The sequence below is a fragment of the Sardina pilchardus genome, chromosome 17 (assembly GCF_963854185.1).
Source record: "Sardina pilchardus chromosome 17, fSarPil1.1, whole genome shotgun sequence".
In the NCBI taxonomy this organism is placed as follows: Eukaryota; Metazoa; Chordata; class Actinopteri; order Clupeiformes; family Clupeidae; genus Sardina; species Sardina pilchardus.
In genome coordinates, this window is record NC_085010.1 from 31,900,358 (window position 1) to 31,922,891 (window position 22,534).

A 22,534-nucleotide genomic window follows, 5' to 3' on the forward strand; every position below is an offset into this window, starting at 1 on the left:
TGGGTTAGATGGTAGATGTTAAAGGGGATGTGTCAGGGTGAGTTATGGGTTAGATGTTAGATGTTAAAGGGGATGTGTCAGGGTGACACATCCCCTTTGTGTGGGGGTGACACATCCCCAGGGTGACACAAATTCAAACCTCGTCATCACTGGCGCTATTTTTCTCGATTCCTATCACTGCGCGCTACTGACAGCTGGACAACGTTTTTGTGGTGCAAATATATCACTCTTTTGAACGCATATGGTTTTGAGAAGAAAAACACTTTACTTTCGTGACCCCAGCAACTTGCCGGACTACTTTCTTCAGCATCAAAAACGATCAAAAACCGGCTGGATCTCGGCTCACAGGACGCTGTCGGGGGGTAAGTCAGTGCTGATGCACAACGTTGCTGACAGGGAACCCATATAACTTCGTGTCTTAAAACCCGAACTATCCCTTTAAAGGGGATGTGTCAGGGTGAGTTATGGGTTAGATGTTAAAGGGGATGTGTCAGGGTGAGTTATGGGTTAGATGTTAAAGGGGATGTGTCAGGGTGAGTTATGGGTTAGATGTTAAAGGGGATGTGTCAGGGTGAGTTATGGGTAAGATTTCAGAGGTGAGAGTTCAGAAGTGAGAGGTCAAGGGTGAGAGGTCAAGGGTGAGAGGTCAAGGGTGAGAGGGGAGGGGCTTACCATGTCCTTGAGGGCGTTCTGTCCCGAGTGTAGGGCCTGGCGGACGCTCTGGGAGAGCAGGATCTCGTGCCGCAGACGCTGCTTCCCGAACGCCACCGCGCCACTCGTCACGATCATCATCTCACGGCCCTGGCTCTGCAACACCGCCACCTAGGGGACAACAGCAGCAGTTACAACACACACACACACACACACACAAGCACAGAAATATATAGAACCAATACACAGTGAACACACACACACCCATAATGCCTACAGGAAGGTGACCCAGCCCACTCACCTGTTCTCAGCCCACCTGTTTGTCCCTCTTCTCACCTGCTCTCAACCCACTCATCCCCCCAGCTCACTCTGCCGCCTGCAGCCCCTCCCCTCCCCTGACCAGCACATCCCCCCCTCACTCACCTGCACATCCCCCCCGCCTCACCTGACCCCCCCTCACTCACCTGCACATCCCCCCCTCACCTGACCCCTCCTACTGCTTACCTGCAGGCCCCCCCTCACCCGACCCCCCCAGTGCTGCTTACCTGCACCTGACCCCCCCCTCCTCTCACCTGCCCCCCCCCCCCCCCACACACTTACCTGCTCTACGATGGAGGCCAGGCGTCCCAGGGCGAGTCCGCACTCGTCGCCGCGGGTGACCACGGCGCTGCCCAGCTTGACGACGATCCTCTTGGCCTGGCGCAGCTCGCCGCGGTGCTCGAAGGACTTACCGTGGGCGCGCGCCAGCGGCACTGTAAGAAAAGGCACGTTACTCCACTGACGCACGGCCGGCGAGCCCGCCCACACGCGGGCATCTGAGGGGCACAGAGAGGGAGGGGGGGAGGGAGGGGGGAGGGAGGGGGGAGGGAGGGAGGGAGGGGGAGGGACACCAGGGGCAGCAGCCAATGAGCGATGAGGAGCCATGCACAGGGAGCCAATGAGAAGAGGGGACAGGGTGAGGGGTCAGAGGTCAGAGGGTGGTGGGCAGAGATGTTCTATAAAAGGGAGAGGGGAAATACGGAGCAGCCGCAGGTCTACAGGGGGATACCAGAGGCTGGGTTGGGTTTGGATGGACCCCTACAGGAGATACCATCTCCCCATTCTAGAACATCTCTGGTGATGAAGGGGGAGGATGAGGAGGATGATGATGATGATGGTGATAATTGAGGTTATGATGTGTGATTGGAGAAAGTTAAACCCTTCAAAGCAGTCCCTTGGTCAACTCAACCCCAAACCCAGACTCACATATCACCGTCGTATCTTCATACAACACGTGTGGCAACAAACATAGAGGTTTGCTTGTCTGTCTCCTTGAGGAGAGACATGTGTGAGCGTTAGACCTTAAGGCCTGAGAGGCATGTGTATGTGTGTGTGTGTGAAACCTAATTCATAAGTCTACACAAGTTACGCTGGACATCGCCAGGCTCACGCACGGGTTCAAGTGGCTTTCATAGTGTCCACAAGTTACACAGAGGATGAAACCCCATTGGACACGCATGATTTGTGCGGCTGCATGTTGTGTGCATCATGGCATCCTTGCGTAGCTCAGCGCGTTTTTGCACCTTGCATTGACTATGAATCGGACCTCAGTGTGTGTCTGTGTAGAGAGAGAGAGAGGTCTGTGGAGGAGAGGCATGTGTGTATGTGTGTGTTAGATCCTCAGTGTGTCTGAGCGAGAGAGGTGAGAGTGAGTACGTGTGTGTGTGTGTGTGTGTGTGTGTGAGTGAGTGTGTAGTGAGAGAGGTACTTTGCTGTCTGCTGGTTTGGCGGCGAGACCCATTGTATTGGGCTGGAATGTGGCCGTGACCATGTGACCATGTGAGCATGTGAGCATAAGCTCCACTCCACTCCACAGCACAGCAGAAGAATAGACACCCACAGATGCACCATCAGCACACTCAACACAAGCAGCCAGGGACACATGCAGACAGATAGAGAGAGCAAGGGATGGAGAGAGAGAGAGAGAGAGAGGGGGAGAGAGAGAGCAAGGGAGGGGGAGAGAGGAAGAGAGAGAAAAAGAGAGATAGACAGATAGAGGACAAAGAGAGAGCAAGAGAGAGAGAGAGAGATGGAGAGACAGAGAGCAAAGGAGAGAGAGAGAGATAGGGGTGTGAGGGGGATGGAGTGAGGGAGGAAGGGAGGGGGGGGGGGGCGAGAGAGACAGGAACAGCGACGGAAGGGGAGAAGATGCCGGTCTGGTTTGGCCTCCACATAAATTTGTTATTGAATACAGGGACACATACCGACCATACAACTTAAATCAACTTTATATTCGAAACATATCAAACAATATAACTTTATCAACTTCATCTTATAAATGTATAAAATATTACATTTGCAGGTATAACTTCCTGACTAGCCTGAGATGTATTTTTTGCCATTTTAATAGGGGCACAGTTGTATTATGTGCAAATGTCTATAAAATATATTAAAGTTATTATTGACACTTTGGCAATATTCCTCAAGCGAACTGTGAGAACATTACAAAATGGAAGAGACAGAACGGACTGATTGTCAGGACACACACACACACACACACACACACACACACACACACACACACTTACTCTTGCCCTGCGAGGCGGCTCTGGAGAAGGTGTGTGAGCTCCAGGAGCGCAGTGTGAGCGCGGAACACTGAGAGAGCCTGTGCAGCAACATGGCGTCTCACGGAGACCTCTTCACTCTGCAGAGAGAGGGAGAGAGAGAGAGAGGGGGGGGAGAGAGAGAGAGAGAGGGTGAAAGAGAGAGAGAGAAAGAGGGAGGGAGAGAGAGATCACACACACCATCACACATCAACATCACAAAATCACAATCACTATGCACACTCACCACCGACCTCACACACACACACACTATACATCTTACACACATCTCACAAACACCACCACACTTCACACACATGTATGCTTAATATACAACATTGTGCGCGCACACACACACACACACACACACACACACACACACTGTTTGCTAGAATGAGAGACAGAGAGCAGCTATCACAGGCGTAGTGCAATCAATAAATCGACAACAGTTAAGTCCAAGAACACACACACAGGTGGGAGGACAGTAAAGTCCAAGAACACACACACAGGTGGGAGGACAGTAAAGTCCAAGAACACACACACACACACGTGGGAGGACCCCAAACTCTACACACAGCGTAGCTGCCCCAGATAAGCCTGCGAGAGCAAGTAGCCAGCAGACCGGCCGAGGAGTGTGACATCGTGAGCGAGTACGGGCAGACATGACGCAGGTAGAGTACGAGCAGTGAGACATGACGCAGGTAGAGTACGAGCAGTGAGACATGACGCAGGTAGAGTACGAGCAGTGAGACATGACGCAGGTAGAGTACGAGCAGTGAGACATGACGCAGGTAGAGTACGAGCAGCGAGACATGACGCAGTAGAGTACGAGCAGCGAGACATGACGCAGGTAGAGTACGAGCAGCGAGACATGACGCAGGTAGAGTACAGGTACGAGCAGTGAGAGATGTTTGCTAAGGGTGGACCGGCCTCCAGATAGCCCGGGCTGCACTTATTCTTACTGCATTCTGGCTCTTTAAAATGTTCCAGTAATTGTTGTGAGAATTGCTTTAAAAAGCTTCAAATGTTTACCGTGTTGCAAGTCCCTTTGGCTAAAAAGCGCCAGCCAAATGTAATGTACCGTAATGTAATCTAATGTAATGAGATAACCAGGTGGACCTATTTCCATCTAGGTCTCTGGAGAACCAGACCTCTTTCCATTTAGGTCTCTGGAGAACCAGACCTCTGTCCATTTAGGTCTCTGGAGAACCAGACCTCTTTCCATTTAGGTCTCTGGAGAACCAGACCTCTTTCCATTTAGGTCTCTGGAGAACCAGACCTCTTTCCATTTAGGTCTCTGGAGAACCAGACCTGTTTCCATTTAGGTCTCTGGAGAACCAGACCTCTGTCCATTTAGGTCTCTGGAGAACCAGACCTCTTTCCATTTAGGTCTCTGGAGAACCAGAACCAGACCTGTTTCCATTTAGGTCTCTGGAGAACCATGTAGGTCCACTCCATCAGCAGACACACAGAGGGGCCCTGAGGGGAAGTGTGCAGGCCGGCTGGTGCTGTGGAGGCTAGATTGGAGCGGTGCAGAGTGCTGGTGATGTTGGGCTAGATTGGAGCGGTGCAGAGTGCTGGTGATGTTGGGCAAGATTGGAGCGGTGCAGAGTGCTGGTGATGTTGGGCTAGATTGGAGCGGTGCAGAGTGCTGGTGATGTTGGGCAAGAGTGGAGCGGTGCAGAGTGCTGGTGATGTTGGGCAAGAGTGGAGCGGTGCAGAGTGCTGGTGATGTTGGGCAAGAGTGGAGCGGTGCAGAGTGCTGGTGATGTTGGGCTAGATTGGAGCGGTGCAGAGTGCTGGTGATGTTGGGCAAGAGTGGAGCGGTGCAGAGTGCTGGTGATGTTGGGCAAGAGTGGAGCGGTGCAGAGTGCTGGTGATGTTGGGCAAGAGTGGAGCGGTGCAGAGTGCTGGTGATGTTGGGCAAGAGTGGAGCGGTGCAGAGTGCTGGTGATGTTGGGCAAGAGTGGAGCGGTGCAGAGTGCTGGTGATGTTGGGCAAGAGTGGAGCGGTGCAGAGTGCTGGTGATGTTGGGCAAGAGTGGAGCGGTGCAGAGTGCTGGTGATGTTGGGCAAGAGTGGAGCGGTGCAGAGTGCTGGTGATGTTGGGCAAGAGTGGTGATGTTTGCTAAGGGGCCTGAGAGGGGTCTTCATGCAAAGATCCCAGCTGCAGCTGCGCTGATGACACACACACATAGTCTGAGACCCCCCAGCAGTAAGGAGGGGTGTGTGTATGTGTGTGTGCGTGTGTGTGGTGGGGGTGAAACTGCCCTTACCAGGCCACACTGGGCTCTTGCTGGACTCTGTATTGTGTGTGTGTGTGTGTGTGTGTGTGTGTGTGTGTGTGTGTGTATGTTAGTGTTGGGGTCACACTGACCACCTATATAATGTGGCAGATAGCTGTGCTCAGGTTAAAGTCTGCTTGCCTGCCTCAGCTGGCCTACATACAGCTCGCTCTGCGCTAAAGAGTCAAGCTAACATTCCAGCCGGCACACTCCTGACCTACTACTCCTGCAACCATTTCCTTGAAATAGAGAGTTTACAGCCCTTAACAGCAGGGATGATGCTCTGGACATTATAAAGCATTCGCATGCCTTGAAGCAGAATTGAGAGTGAATATAGTGTGTATAACTTTTACAATATCGTAATACATTACACACACTCCTTTCAACTTCACCACAGCTCACTCAAAGCCTTATTCCCTTCTTTAAAAATGTGAATTTGCAAGACAGTTTGCCACTTTTCCAAGGCACCACAAGTTCTCTGCACACAAACCCGACCCCTGGTCCAATGGGGGTGCGCCTGAAATGGAGACTCCACCCTAGCCGGCTGATGTAATGGGAGTGCGGCTTGCAGGCATGGATGGATACGTGTACACAGCCGGTCGATGGCATAAACATCTGAACATTTTACTAACTATATCAAAACTATTACTATTAACGATACCAAAAACGGAAGTTTACGTCTTTGCTTCCGAATGTAACTGGTAAATCATAAACACGGCCAGGTATATGACAGCAACAACATAGGCATAGCATAGGTGACCACAGAAAAGAGGAACGTAACACATTTGCCAACGTCAGCATGGTTTCAAATTGTTTGATATGGCCAACAGTGTCAGACATTGTAATTGACACATCACATCAGTCACATCACATTAACTAACGTGGGCTTACAGGGACACAAGTGAATGTATGCAATACATGACAGTTCCCTGACTAACGTTGTTGTTAAGTTACCACTAACATTAGTAAGCAAGCTAACGTAACATGGTCACGAATCAGTGAACTATCAACAAGAATCCAAATGATAGCTAACGTTTGTTGTCAGCGGTACACTTTGATCACGCAACAAGCAAGCGTTATCATAGATAGTGCAACTTACGCTATCTGGATAGTTGTATGACCCAGATTATGAATCTGTGTCAGTATTACGTTCTTTACTAGCTCTGAAGCTATCTAGCATGCTAGCGAAGTACAGTGAAAATTCAATGAAGAAACGTGAACTTGCCGAACGTTAGCAAACTGGCTAGCTTTAGATGCATAACAGTTCGCCTTACTGAATCAACATGGCAAACTTCTTTAATGTTGCACATACCTTTGACACTACCTAGTATTTTAATGCCACCTCCCACTTCAGCCGAAATGTCCAAGCACGACGACCAGCTAACCATAAGCAGCGTGCCACAGATCTTGTGGCAGGTATCTGCTCTGTATGTGAACTTGAGGGGTTGTCAAGCCAAGCGCCGTAGCTTCTGTGTCCACGTCTGCGTCATTTACGTCAGTTGGCTAGCAGCTCTCCATTCTGAACACTCTTACGTTAACGTCTGTCCCGTAGGCAGTAACATGCCATTTAAATGTACACACGTTACGCTCAAAGCGTACGTTTTTTATAGTTTACAACGCTCCTGTGCCATTCACAGTGAAAGATTTCTGCTTAGCAAAACATCGGATTTCTCACCACGTGTACCAAAACAGGCGCCACGACAGTAGTACTACTCCCTCTGACCGACTCTATTCGATGCAAAATGTAATGTATTATTTACAAATGTTTCGAGATACCGCCAACGATTTTCAATCAACCATTTCAATCAGTTAATAATAATCTAACAAATTATTTTATGTGTTTGCTCAACACGCCCCCTAATGTTGGGATTAACTCCCTATGATTAAAACTAAAACTGCACGCATTTACTAAAATGCAGTAGATCTTTTCATTGATTATATGTCAATTTCTGACTTGACAGACTTTATGTAAATTTACATTCAATAACTTCCAATAAAATCTTAATATGCAACCCATTCTTTATCAAATAAACACACACACACACACACACACACACACACACACACACAATTAAAACAAACACTAGGTACATTTGAAGCCATCATATAATCTGTATTGTAAACAGTTCAAAAAACACAACATTAGTGACAAGAATGTGAACTCTGTTCACTGTTTTAGACCAAAATCTGTTACAAAAAGAGTTGAAATCAAAAGTTTACGATGGATATAGAACCCCCCCCCCCCCCATAATTATTATTATTAAACTGAAGTGGCTTACAAAAGTGGCTTTTCAAACTTGTGCCCTCGAGTCCAAAACAGTGACCCTGACGGATCTGGAGCGTCTCAGTCTGGACGGAACAGTGGAATCAGAGCACGATTGAGTGTTCTATCAGGAAGCATTCACCAGACAGACACAGTTCATCCTGCAGGTGTCAGTGGCATCATTTGCCATTCCAGCCGTGCCATTGGTCGAGCCAGAGAGTGAAGTGCGTTGGCCATTCCAGCTGTGTCACTGGTCAAGGCTGAGGTTGTGATGTGTTTGCCATTCCAGACATGTCATTGATCGAGGCTGTTGCGATGTGTTAGCCGAACAACCACGTCATTGGTCGGGGTTGAGGGTGTGGTGTGTCTGCCGGTGAGCCTTCAGCTGGTAGGACTGCTGGAAGCGCGTGAGGCACACGGTGCACTGGTAGGGCTTCTCGCCGGTGTGTATGCGCATGTGCCTCTTGAGACGATGAGCGCTACAGAAGCTCTTCCCGCAGGAAGTGCAGGTGTACGGCCGGGCGCCCGTGTGGTAGCGCATGTGCAGGGTCAGGTAGCAGGACTGCGTGAAGCTCTTGTCACACACCGGGCACTGGAAGGGTTTGTGGCCCGTGTGGAACCGTTGGTGCTTCTGCAGCTCGCCGTACGAGAAGAATCCCTTGCCGCAGTCGTCACACAGGAAGGGCCTCTCTCCGGAGTGGGTGAGCTCGTGCCGCGTCAGGCTGGCTTTGTAGCAGAAGGTCTTGTCGCACTGCGAGCAGCGGAACACTTTCTCGCGCGTGTGCACGCTCACGTGCTTGTCCAGGCTGCGCTGGCGCTTGAAGGCCTTGCCGCAGTGGGGGCACAGGAAGGGCATCTCGTCCGAGTGTATCATGCGGTGTTGGTCCAGCGCGCCCTTGGACAGGAAGCTCTTACCGCAGTCGTCGCAGAGGAAGGGCCGCTCGCTGGAGTGCACGCGCTGGTGGCTCAACAGCGCCCCCTTGTAGGTGAAGGACTTGCCGCAGGTGCAGTGGTAGGAGCGCTCGGTGCGGTGCACCACCCCGTGGCGGGTGAGGCTGGACAGACAGGGGAAGGCGGCGGGGCAGTCGGGGCACTTGTAGGGCCGCTCCTGCTGGTGCAGCAGCAGGTGGCGCTGGAGAGCAGTCGGCGAGCTGAAGCGCTTGTCACACTCGGAGCAGGAGTTGTTGGGCTCGTGCAGCGCGCGGCGGTGCTCGTTGCGGACCGCTATGGAAGGGAAGACCTCGGGGCAGCGGCCGCACTCGTAGAGGCGCGGAGCTCCGTGCGTGTAGCGATGGCGTGCTAGCGCCTGGCTGTGTGCAAAGCTCTTGTCACACTGCTGGCAGGTGAAAGGTCGCTCCCCCGAGTGTGTTCCCTGGTGCGCCGTCAGGGCCGGGCCTGAGGGGGGCGCTGTCTGAGTCTGGTCAGTGTGGACCAGCTCCTGGTGCTGCCTCACTAGCTCCTCCTGCTGGTGTGAGAATGGGCACTGCGGACACGACCACATCTGGCCGGCTTCATCTGCAGGCACACAACACAGAGATAAAGCCACTGCCATATATATACCCACAAACTACTAGAGGCCAGCAAGGGGGTTAAAGATACATATGGTGATTGCTATGCACAATAACACAGTTGCTATGGTGGTTGCTAGGGTAATCATGTTGGATGCTATGGTGGTTTCTAGACTGTTGCTAGGGTGATTAAGATGGTTGCTAGTGCAATTGGGATGATTGCTAGAGTCATTAGGATGGTTGCTAGGGTGTTGCTAGTGTAAAAATGGTGGTTGCTATGCACAATAACGCAGTTGCTATGGTGGTTGCTAGGGTAATCATGTTGGTTGCTAGGTTGACATTATAGAGGTGGTTGCTGGGATGTTGTTAGGGTAATTAAGAGGGTTGCTACGGCATTCCTAAGGTAAATGGGATGGTTGCTAGAGTGTTGCTGAGGTACAAATAGTGGTTATGGCAATAATGTGGTTGCTATTGTAGTTGCTAGGGCAATCATGTTGGTTGCTATGCTGGTTGCTGAGTTGTTGCTAGAGTAACTAAGATGGCTGCTATGGTATTGCTAGGGTAATTGTGATGGTTGCTAGGGCATCACTGTAACTGGTAGAGATTTCACAGTGCTTCACTATTTGAATCAAACATCAAACAACACATCAGAGATGGAGCTCAGCTCACCCCTTCCTGAGTGCTACTAAATACCTCCCAAAGTGTTCTGTTATGATTTAGGGAGCAGGCTTATGCCACTTTGTTTGTTTATGGAGCCAGAGCTGTGTACAAAGCCTGTTGTTTTTACAGTGTGTTCCAGCCAATGACAGAGAAGATGCGCATTTAGGAGAGTTTGGATTGCACGGGAGGGAGGGGGAGGGAGTAGCGAGCTAGCTCTCCGTTTTGTTTGAACGCGGGTGCCTTTTGGATAAGCTAGATTGTGATTGTACCCAGAAGATGTGGACAGGAAGCAGGAGAGATAATGTGCAGGTTTCCAGCCTGAGCTGCAGGGTGAAATCCAAATCGCCGGCAGATCAGGCAGGGTTTACCCAGCCTAAGTATAAATAGTATTTAAATCAAAAGGATCAAAACATACCTGAACTGTTTTCCCCTCCAGATACAAGATTGGGGCCGACAGGTAAACTGTAATAACAAAGATCCACCAGCAGTGAGACAGAGCAAGACACGTAAACAGGACACGAACACAACATGCACCCCACAAACATGAACCCCACAAACACGTACCCCACAACATGTACCCCACAAACACGTACCCCACAAACACGTACCCCACAAACATGAGATGCGTATCTACTGATCCACCAGCAGTGAGACAGAGCAAGACACGTACACAGGACACAAACACAAACCCTATCCCTTGGTACTTCAGTGAACTTTTGTGGTCTCAGTAGAGACAGCCAGCATCAACAGTTCACCTTTTCACCCTCTCAAATAAACTGGCCATGTTTTTCAGTACCTCTCTCTGGAGTCGACGTTCTTTGACTCCAAACTGCGGCCATGTTTCCTCTCCTGGGCCTTGACCTTTGGCCTCTGCACCTGCGCGTGAACGACCTTGAGCTTCCAGGTTTTCTTGGGCTTCCTTTGTGACCTCCTCCAGTGGACCAGGGCAGAGGGGTCAGGAGCAGTTCCGACACTCGCCTGCTCGGTGTCCACACAGGAAGTGGCGGTGGAGCCATGCCCGTTTGTTTCCTGTTGGAGTTCTGCCTCCCCTGACCGACCCTGGCTCATCCCGTCCCTCTCGGACGTCCCGTCAGAATACTCCTTCTCCTTCTCCTCCTCCTCCTCCTTTTCTTCCTCCTCCTCCTCTTCCTCCTCTACTCCGCTGCTCTGTGCCATCTCCATGTGCATCTCCTCTACATCTCCCTGCTGCCCCTCTCCTGCCCTGTATGCACCTCCTGCTCCTCCTCCTCCTCCTCCTCCTCCTCCTGCTCCTGCTCCTGCTCCTCCTCCTCCTCCTGGCTCCTCCTCAGCTTCTCCGTCTACCAGACTCGTCCCCAGCTCCATTCCTGTGCACGCTGTCATGGTAACGGTCTCCAGGACAACCTCCTCAGTGGACACAGGGTCGCTCGGGGGCTGACCTTCAGCTGGATGGAAATGCTGCGTAGGGCAAGTGCTGCTCATCTGCCGCGTGCTATTGCCCATCTGCCCCTTGGTGTTGTCCATCTGCCCCTGAGGTCCGGTGTGGAGCAGGGAGACGATGACTCCCCCCAGCACTGTGGGGGCACCTGGCAATGGAGGGAGAGAAACACATTTTTAGTCAACTTTAAACAATTTAGTCTTTAATTACTCTATTATGTATGAACAAAATTAAAACGAATGAACTTGAACTATTGTTTGAGGGATTCATTGTGCTTTTAAACACGACAGTGTTTACCACTTAGGACATACAGAGGGGTATTCCACAAAGCCGGTTTTATCACAAAACCGGGTAAGTTAACCCAGGGTTTGCGGTAACTCTAGGTTTTCCGTTCCAAAATGAACACGGTATGTTAGTTACTATAGAAACATATGCTCTGAACCTAACCTGGTCGGAGCAGGTTTTGCACAGGTTAAGTTTGAAAGATAACCCGGTTTTGCTCAGGGTAGCCTATTTAAACCCGCGTTTCCGCAGCTTTCTCGTGTTCAATGGCATGCTGAGAGGCCTATTGACATCGGAGCGCAAATAATTTGAGCAATTCACCGAGAGAGATTGATAAGACCACGGCTCGACATTTTGATAAATTTTGGCTGAAGCGATATCGTTTTTCACGTTAAACTTTAATATATTTAAATAGCCTTCTCCAGCCCTACGTTACCAATCGTCAACCTGCCTCAGTTCACTGCAAACTATTTGCATAGCTCTCCATTTATTTGCGAAGTGTAGTTTTCTGTACAGTATTTGAGATGCTGAGCATAGGGAAAGCTACGGTCTGCCAATCAGTGCGTAAAGTCTGTCTTGCGCTGGAGCGGTTAGTGCGCGACTTCATCCTCTTTCCAGGCCACAACTCACGAGGGTCATTAAAATGGAGTTACACCAACTCGTCTCACAGGTCACTAATGCTTTAAGTGTCCCCAAGTGGCACGGAAATTATCCTTGCTGTTGACTTTTCATATGGGTATCTGATACCATTCGGTTACAATAGTATGTCATTGGGTGCATTGATGGCACAAGTGCCCCAGCCATATGAGGTCGATTGTGTGAACAGGAAAGGATATTACAGTATAAATGTTTAGGTAGGTATACGCAGCCTATATTGGCCATTTCCAATATCTTCAAGATAGTTTGTTAATCGCTGTCGATTTTATCATTAGATGATATGATGCTTCGCACATGATTATACTTATGTGGAGGCAAAATTGCCTGGTTCGGTCTACGATGCCAGGATGTAATTTGAGCTATAGCCTACATTTCAACAGACTGCGTTGCATTATGAACATATCATAGACCTTATATAATTGATGTGCTTGTGCAAGATAGCTCAAAGTTTGTATTTGGTCGCAGCGCGATGGGTAGCTTCTTGGGGATCGAGGGTATCCATGCCTCCTGACGCTCATCACCCTGTACCCTAATCCCGCTCCTGGACCACATGCAACATTTAACCTGGCACACAACAGAACCCGCGATTGAAAACACATTTGGGATATTGAAGTCCAAATTGCAATGCCTACGTAGTATAAGAGTGTGTCCGAACGGGCTTGCGTAATTGTTGCATGCGCCGTCCTCCACGCCATTCCGCGCAAAGAGATGTAGAAATGTATGTGGAAAATAATAATTACTACCATGAATCGTAATATTTTATCTTTTCTTGATCAGGTGATCGCTTGGGCCCATCGTAGCCTACATCTTTATAAAATAACAGGTTATGTGGTAGGAATGCTAAGAAAACTTAACTGAGATATGAATAGATTCATAGTTCAAATATTTAAGAACGTGCTTTTGTATGCATTCACGCTGTCAGCGATACGCTACCAGGGTTTCTCTGAATGGCAGTTGCTTTGGTGCTACTTTTTAAAACTTTTTCTAATTTATTACAGCCTGCGTTCGAGTTCTGAGAAACATGCGGCCCGTTTCGCCTAGAAATCTAGACGCCCCTAGCGGCAGCTAGCCTGTTTCGCCCTTTTGATCAGGATTTCCATGCTCCATACATCACGTCTTTATAGGTTTGGCGTGTACGCGCAGAACCCAGTGTTAACCAACCCTGTGTTGATTAAACTAATTCATAACCGGCGCGGTGGAACCGACAACTCTGTTTTAGTCGGCTCAGGGTCAATCAACCTAGAGTTCAGCGTTAACTCTGTGTTTGTTAAACCTCCGTTCGTGGAATACCCCTCAGTATAGTGATGTCTGCCCCCTGACTAGGAAACAAAGATGTCTGTCTGGCTCCTAACAAGGACACAAAGTAATGTCTTCCTCCTGACTAGGAAACATAGTGATGTCTACCCCCTGACAAGGACATATAGTGATGTCTACCATCTGTCTAGGACACATGGTGATGTCTGCGATGTTTGCACCCTAACAAGGACACAAGGTGATGTCTGCACCCTAACAAGGACACATGGTGATGTCTGCCCCCTAACATGGACACATGGTGATGTCTGCCCCCTAACAAGGACACATGCTGATGTCTGCCCCCTAACAAGGACACATGATGATGTCTGCACCCTAACAAGGACACATGGTGATGTCTGCACCCTAACAAGGACACATGGTGATGTCTGCACCCTGACTAGGACACATGCTGATGTCTGCCCCCTAACAAGGACACATGATGATGTCTGCACCCTGATTAGGACACATGCTGATGTCTGACTAAAGCACTTACTAGGAGGATCCAGGCGAGCGAGGACCTCAGTGCACTGGGTTAAGGCCTTCAGATGCTCAGGGTGGGCGATGCACTCAGTGCAGTCAGCAGCCAACGCAGCAGAGCCGTCCAACCACGACACAACCTGCAGTACAAGAGATATAACACAGTCAGCCACAACACAACCTACAGTACAAGAGATATAACACAGTCAGCCACAACACAACCTACAGTACAAGAGATGTAACACAGTCAGTCACGTCACAACCTACAAGAGATGTAACACAGTCAGCCACGACACAACTTACAGTACAAGAGATATAACACAGTCAGCCACGACACAACCTACAGTACAAGAGACATAACACAGTCAGCCACAACCTATTTAACACAGTCAGCCACAACACAACCTACAGTTCAAGAGATTTAACAGTCAGCCACAACACAACCTACAAGAGATGTAACACAGTCAGTCACGTCACAACCTACAAGAGATGTAACACAGTCAGTCACGTCACAACCTACAAGAGATATAACACAGTCAGCCACGACACAACCTACAAGAGATTTGACACAGTCAGCCAGCCATGTCACAGTCCACAAGAGATTTAACAGAGTCAGCCATGTCACAGTCCAGGAGAGATGAATCTGGTCTTGGCTGGTTTAAATGAGGATGTATCTGGTCTTGGCTGGTTTAAATGGGCATCTCTATGTATCTGAGCTTGGCTGGTTTAAATGAACATCTCTATGTTTCTGAGCTTGGCTGGTTTAAATGGGCATCTCTATGGGCATCACTATGGGCATCTATGGGCATCTATGGGCATCTCTATGGGCATCACTATGGGCATCTCTATGGGCATCACTATGGGCATCTCTATGGGCATCACTATGGGCATCTCTATGGGCATCACTATGGGCATCTCTATGGGCATCACTATGGGCATCTCTATGGGCATCTCTATGGGCATCTCTATGGGCATCTATGGGCATCACTATGGGCATCTCTATGGCCATCTCTATGGGCATCTATGGGCATCTCTATGGGCATCTATGGGCATCACTATGGGCATCTCTATGGGCATCTCTATGGGCATCTATGGGCATCTCTATGGGCATCACTATGGCCATCTCTATGGGCATCACTATGGGCATCTCTATGGGCATCACTATGGGCATCTCTATGGGCATCTCTATGGGCATCTCTATGGGCATCTCTATGTAAATGGTCTTGACTGACCTGCAGGAGATGGATGTGGATGTGTCCTAATCTACTCCTGAGGAGATATATAAATGCGGATGTGTCCTAATCTAATCCTGAGGAGATATATAAATGCGGATGTGTCCTAATCTAATCCTGAGGAGATATATAAATGCGGATGTGTCCTAATCTACTCCTGAGGAGATATATAAATGCGGATGTGTCCTAATCTAATCCTGAGGAGATATATAAATGCGGATGTGTCCTAATCTACTCCTGAGGAGATATATAAATGGCTGACCTGCAGCAGGTCGGGGACGGGCAGCAGCTTCTCCAGTCTCCTGAGGAAGTCCCACATGAGAACCTGCAGCGTCTCATCATAACGGGAGCCACACACATCCGGAAACACGTCCTGCACACACACACACACACACACACACACACACACACACAATACAGCCTTTACAGCAAAGATCAGTCACTCCCAACCCTACAGCAGAGCACCAAGATGGAGCAAGAAAAGATCAGCGTGTGCTGGAATGATCATCTATTATTGCAACTAACAACAATTCATCTTCCTTCATGTTTTGAGAAATGTCAAATGATCTCATGATACGGGTCAATAACAGTGAGTATGTGCTCATAATATCTTTAGGCTTTGCTATACTGTAGGTCCATATTTTCTGCAATTTCCACAGATTTAGACACAAAGTAGGTGTGTGACATGTCTTAACATGCTGTTTTAGATTCTGTTCAGCATATGTTTGTGTACATGAAATAATGATAACTAATAGTTAGGCCATGTGATGCCTACTGTGCGTTATGCATAATAAAGTCTTGATGAATGATCGTAGTCCTTTATTCTGTAGCCTGTTTATTCTGGTGATGCTGGCGCATCATCAGTAACTGGGACCCTAAAAGTGATGCATGACTGAGCAGGACATTTCTCATTTCTCATATCCGTCTCATTTCTCATTTCTCATATCCGTCTCGTCTTCATTCCTCAATCCTCCTTACAGTACACTCCTTCCTAGTTACCTTGATGATATTAATTAGGAGGAGGGTCTTCGACTAAAGGGAGGAACAATAGGCGTGTTTCCACTATCGGAACTATCGGGCCGTTTTTCAGGGACTTCGCCGTGTGCGCGTGTCTCCACCGACCGGGCCGGTCCGACAGGGCCGTCTTCAGGGCCATTTACAGGAACTAAAGGAGTACCTGATGGAGGGTAGGTACTAAAAACGGCCCGGTAGAGTTGCTTTTAGGTCTATGGGCGGTACTAGTGGCTACCTCGCGCAGATTGGTTGTCGCAGTGACATCAGCTAGCTAGCTAGCTAGCGGTTTCGTACACACAACCTAAGCCTACAAGCTGGCTTTACATATTTTTGTAATAACAGAGAGCGATGTAAACCGCGTGGTAATTACCCAATTTATGTTGGGATAACTTGTGTTGTGCTCCTACTCACACAAGAGCTGGCAGTAAGTGTGATTGTCTACTAACTAACCAACTAGCTAACAGGCTAATAAACAAACCATGCTAGGCGAGTAACGTCGTGGAAGGGTGTCACGTCACTTGTAGTTGTAGTCCATTTATGAAATGAAACAGCAATTAATTTTTTAAATTAAGGCGAAATAGGGTCTGATATTTTCACAGTTGGTAGATTATTACAGTATGAAGACTGAAAAATATTTTTGGTGGATAAGATCGCTGGTATTGCTTGTGTGTGATACCAATAACACTTTCGGACACAATAAACGATTTAATTTAGCCTGTTAACGACCTGGCTAGGTAAGTTTTGCACCGTAGCCTAATGAGTGATGTTAGCTAGCGGTTTTGTACACGCAACCTAAGCCTACAAGCTGTTTACAGCTCCTCTAGTCACGGTAAAATGTCATGTTTGGTATATAGTTAATCTAGATACACTTATGATGTGGGTGCTTGCGTTTCTTTACGAATCTGCAGTCATAGTTGGTATAAATGACTTAAGTGACAGCTATATCAAACCGAGTAAACAGACGTGATTTGATGACGGTGTCGCGAGGTCCATAGCCTACAGGGCCATCACTGTAATGGAGACACAACATCTGAGAGGACCAGGCCAGTCGCGGCCCGGTCAAAAGTACCTTCCCCCAAAAAAGTCCCAGAGCCAGGGTAAAGGAAACACGCCTAATGTGCAACTTGAGTAACGAGGTGCACCCGTGGTGTGTTTTCTCTTGCACAAGGACTCACCTGGAAGAAGCTCTTCCTCTCAGCTGGGTCCTGGAGGAGCGTTTGAACCAGCTTCGTAAAACCAGCCTCCGCATCACCAAGGCTGCCATCCTGAACAGAGAGCCCTTACAGTCAGCCCACCCTCTTCCCCTCTTTAATAAACTATGACAAATAAACAGGCCTTACATTTCTATTGTTATCAACAGCAACAATAAATCATGGTGAAAACAAATAGAGGAAAATGCAACAGAAATAAGATCACTAACCCCAGTGACCTGCCGGGCATTTTACATTTGATTATTTTGATTACAGATGCTCTGATTTGATGTGCCATTGCACGGCCAAACGTCTGCTGCTAATCTGCAGCTAGTGAGGCCTTAATGGGGTTCACATCATAGATATACTGTATGTACTGATGCTGATCTGACGCTAGTGAGGCCTTAATGGGGTTCTCATCATAGATATACTGTATGTACTGATGCTGATTTGACGCTAGTGAGGCCTTAATGGGGTTCTCATCATAGATATACTGTATGTACTGAATGATGCTGATCTGCAGCTAGTGAGGCCTTAATGGGGTTCACATCATAGATATATGTACTGATGCTGATCTGACGTTTGAACGTGCAATGTGAACCCCCAATAAGGCCTCACTAGCTGCAAATCAGCATCAGTACATATATCTATGATGTGAAGCCCATTAAGGCCTCACTAGCTGATTAGCACTGAAACCTAGTGCCCTATATTCCACATATAGGGCACTACTGAAACCCATTACTTTCAATGGTTATCATAGATATACTGTATGTACTGTATGTACTGATTACTTTCAATGGTTTGAGCGTGTGCTGAGTAACTGCGCCCCCTACTGGTCACCTGTGTTCTGAGGACGGGCAGCAGCAGCTGGATGCTGTCCAGGTGGAGCTTCATCTCATCACACGCTACAGCATGATCCCCACGGCACAGTTCCAGAACCACCTACACAGGGAACATAGCAACGCACTATGGAACACAACATGGAACACACCACGGAACACACCACGGAACACACCACGGAACACACTATGGAGCAGGGCATCCTACAGAACACAACATGAAATAGAACATCACACGAACACAGCATGGAACAGGAGCACCATATAGAACATCATCTATAACACTACATAGAAAGGGACATCCGTCAGAACAGAACATCACACACAGACAACATGCATAGCCTCAAGCAGAACTCAGTTACATGACACACAGCACACCTGGTAACCACAGACAACATGCATAGCCTCAAGCAGAACTCAGTTACATGACACACAGCACACCTGATAACCACAGACAACATGCATAGACTCAAGCAGAACTCAGGTAGCCAGGTGGTTCTGATCCGCACTAGCTCCTGTTCCAAGCCAGAACTCCTACCCTGGCTCGCAGACCCAGAATAAGTTCCACTGCATGCTTCGGACTGAGCAGTTCCGGGAACGCCTCCATCACCAGGGAGACCAAGTCCGCCAGAATCCCATAATGCATTGCGTCCCCACGCCGCGTCACCTGCCACATGTAGGCGGCTACAAGACGCAGAGGAGGGACCAGGAGCCGCAGGGAGCCCAGTGGGGGTAGGGGGCGCTCTAGAGGAGGAGAGGGGCAGTTAATTACTATAGGGGCAGTTAATTACCACAGGGGTAATGATATGTTACTTTAACTCAGTGGGGATAGGGGGTGCTTTAAGAGGAGGAGAGGGGCAGTTAATTACTATAGGGGCAGTTAATTACTAGAGGAGTAAAGATATGTTACTATAACTCAGTGGGGGTAGGGGGCGCTCTAGAGGAGGAGAGGGCAGTTCATTACTACAGGGGCAGTTCATTACTATAGGGGCAGTTAATTACTATAGGAGTAAAGATATGTTACTATAACTCAGTGGGGGTAGGGGGCGCTCTAGAGGAGGAGAGGGGCAGTTAATTACTATAGGGGCAGTTCATTACTATAGGGGCAGTTAATTACTATAGGAGTAAAGATATTACTATAACTCAGTCGGGGTAGGGGGCGCTCTAGAGGAGGAGAGGGGCAGTTAATTACTATAGGGGCAGTTAATTACTACAGGAGTAAAGATATATGTTACTATAACTCAGTGGGGGTAGGGGGCGCTCTAGAGGAGGAGAGGGGCAGTTATTTATTATAGGGGCAGTTCATTACTAGAGGAGTAAAGATATTACTATAACTCAGTCGGGGTAGGGGGCGCTCTAGAGGAGGAGAGGGCAGTTAATTACTATAGGGGCAGTTAATTACTAGAGGAGTAAAGATATGTTACTATAACTCAGTGGGGGTAGGGGGCGCTCTAGAGGAGGAGAGGGGCAGTTAATTACAATAGGGGCAGTTCATTACTATAGGAGTAAAGATATACATTACTATAACTCAGTGGGGGTAGGGGGCGCTCTAGAGGAGGAGAGGGGCAGTTAATTATTATAGGGGCAGTTAATTACTAGAGGAGTAAAGATGTATGTTACTTTAACTCAGTCGGAGTAGGGGGCGCTCTAGGGGAGGACAGGGGCAGTTAATTATTATGGGGCAGTTAATTATTATAAGAGTAAAGATAGACTATATTGCCAAAAGTATTGGGTCAGTTGCCTTGACCCCCCTAATGACTTAAGTGACATCCCATTCTTAATCCATAGGGTTTCATATGACATTGCTCCAGCCTTTCCAGCTATAACAGCTTTTCTGGGAAGGCTTTGGTTTCGGAGTGTGTTTATGGGAATTGTTGGCCATTCTTCCAGAAGCGCATTTGTGAGGTCACACACTGATGTTGGACGAGGCGACTGGCTCTCAGTTTTCGCTCTAATTCATCCCATAGATAATCAACTCCAGAGTGTTAAAGAAAGGGGCAACAGACGATACTGTAGGTTCCCATGCTTTAGCCTTCTCTGCCGAACAGTGTCATATTAAAAGCATTTCTGCTGCATTGGCGTTCACCTTAAAATGCTAGTGGATGTTTATCAGTAGCCTATATTGTTGTCTTGCCCTGACACGTTCCGAGTTCAATACTGCTCTTTAATGCGCACATCAGCAGCTGTCCGTGATTTTTAAAGGGATTAAAACCAGCGGCTAAGGTAAAGTTACATTTAGATTCTACATCAATGGGTCAGAATTAGCTAACTTGATTACAAAACGGTGCAATCTTACCCATGTTGTCTGCTGCTGGGAACCGAAGTTCCGTTTCACCTACACATCGAATTTAAAATCAACCAGTAGGCTTTATGTAGGCTATTACTACAGTTTGTAACTAGGCGTCTCTGTTTACAAGTTGATCTGACAACTTCTAAACACGGAGGAAGTATATCCGGGTGATTAAGTTCTTCTTCTTCTTCTTCTTCTGATTTTATCGGCGGTTGGCACCTTTTCTTTGTGCATTACCGCCACCACTTGACTGGAGTACGGAACAGGATTCACTACTCTACAGAGATATTCAGGATATTCAAGGATCTTTGTCTGCACTAGTATAACCCAAATAAACAAATAAATAAAACAAACAAAACAAACAAAAACAAAACAAATTAGAACAAAAAAATAAATAGATTTTATATTCTTTTCAGGAGGTTTGTATCTTTCAAAAAAGAAAGTGAAAAAACAAAAATATCCCCTGAGTTACTTTGCAATAATGTCTTCAGATCAAAGGACACATTACTTGCTACCAGCTGATCATTCAATCTCTGTCTTGCTTGATGGTATTTATTGCAATGGAGAATAACATGTTCTACCGTTTCTGGCGTTTGACTCTGGCAATACTCACAGAGACCACTATCGTGTTTTTTCATTACAAATAATGTGCTGTTAAGTCTTGTGTGACCCAGTCTCAATCTTGTCAGTGCACTCTCCTCCCACCTGGACCTGGTAGTGTGTGTGCCTTTCCCCACTTTCCCTTGTATTCTATACAAGTGTCTCCCTGTGCATCCATTGTCCCATATATGCTGCCACTTATGTGTGATCCTAGCCTTAACCATACTTTTTACCTCCGCCTTACTGTATTTGATGTTAATGTCTATATCCTCTTTTTCTGTTGCTTTTTTCGCATGTTCATCAGCCAGCTCGTTCCCCTCAACACCTATATGAGCTGGAACCCATATGAACGTCACCCTCCTTCCTGACGCTTGCAACCCATATGCTAATTGCAGAATTTCTATTATAAGGTCTTCCCTTGACTCAGACTGAAAGTTCTGGATGCTTATTAGAGCTGCACTTGAATCTGAGGCAATCACTGCTTCCATATAGTTGCTACTTTCTAGCCACAGCAAAGCTAGCCATATGCCCACCATTTCAGCTGTATACACAGCTAGGTTATTACTCAGTCTTTTCGCTATAGCTAAGTCCATTTCAGGAATCACATAAGAAACCCCTACTTTACTGTCAGTACTTTTAGATGCATCTGTAAAAACCTTAACACATTGCCTGTATTTTTCTGTAATATAACTGTTTACCTTGTATTTGTCCACTCCTTCCTCCTTCTTTTCCTCCAAGAGCCCTAGATCCACCTTCACTTCCTCTAATATCCAGGGAGGTACTGTTGGATATGCCACAGTAGGACTGATGTTTAGAGAACCAATTCCCATTTCATTCACCTTATTCTTTATTATCCACCCATAGCTTTTTACCTTCATGCTTTCTCTCTCCTGACATTCCCTTAATACTGACTGGGACATAGGGTGATTAAGTTGGCAGGGTTGTTTCAAAATAAGTGCCCCTAACCGAAGGGTCTCTGCCCACTTGAGTCTCTGCCCTAACTTCTTTGTCAGGCTAGGACTACTTCATTAAAAATAATAATAGGAAACGGGCTCTATTTGTTTTCTCATGGTTGATTGATGTGAGATGAGGTCAGACACTAAAACTGAAATAATAAATGTGATTAATGTAAAAAAAAAAAAAAAAGCATATTTATCTGAATCAGGATTTTTGTCCCCTTTTTTTGCCTGCTATCAACATAAATCTAAAATGTCTCTTTTCTAAGACCAGGGGGTTAATTGTGGCCTGGCCTCTCTCACATATCAGGCCAGCATTATATCAAAGATCCTTCATTA

The 22,534-nt window shown here is 47.7% G+C and overlaps 2 protein-coding genes across 6 annotated transcripts in view; both read right to left on the bottom strand.

Moving 5' to 3' along the window:
* The window catches only part of aldh18a1 (aldehyde dehydrogenase 18 family, member A1), a 19,652-nt gene extending 12,678 nt beyond the window's left edge, over positions 1-6,974 (bottom strand). For 2 of the 3 annotated variants that reach the window (XM_062518302.1, XM_062518301.1), the window contains exons 1-4: positions 6,830-6,974; positions 3,219-3,334; positions 1,252-1,466; positions 673-822 (exon numbers count right to left, since the gene is read on the bottom strand). In XM_062518302.1, coding sequence (XP_062374286.1) covers positions 673-822; positions 1,252-1,466; positions 3,219-3,309 — 456 coding nt within the window. In that variant the 5' untranslated portion in view covers positions 3,310-3,334; positions 6,830-6,974. The remainder of the gene's footprint in view (positions 1-672; positions 823-1,251; positions 1,467-3,218; positions 3,335-6,829) is intronic. The other variant, XM_062518303.1, reaches the window with a different exon arrangement.
* Positions 6,975-7,798: 824 nt separating this feature from the next.
* Positions 7,799-20,795, bottom strand: si:dkey-14k9.3 (C2H2-type zinc finger protein). 3 transcript variants are annotated; one of them, XM_062518297.1, is made up of 9 exons: positions 20,646-20,795; positions 18,888-19,093; positions 18,351-18,452; positions 17,496-17,585; positions 15,569-15,679; positions 14,091-14,214; positions 10,745-11,513; positions 10,364-10,410; positions 7,799-9,295 (listed from the first exon to the last, which is right to left on the bottom strand). In XM_062518297.1, exons 1-9 carry the CDS (start codon positions 20,647-20,649, stop codon positions 8,118-8,120), a joined length of 2,631 nt encoding a protein of 876 aa, XP_062374281.1. In that variant the 5' UTR covers positions 20,650-20,795; the 3' UTR covers positions 7,799-8,117. The 3 variants fall into 3 exon arrangements, with proteins under 3 accessions (XP_062374281.1, XP_062374283.1, XP_062374282.1); XM_062518299.1 differs by lacking the exon at positions 18,888-19,093; XM_062518298.1 differs by lacking the exon at positions 15,569-15,679.
* Positions 20,796-22,534: the final 1,739 nt, after the last annotated feature.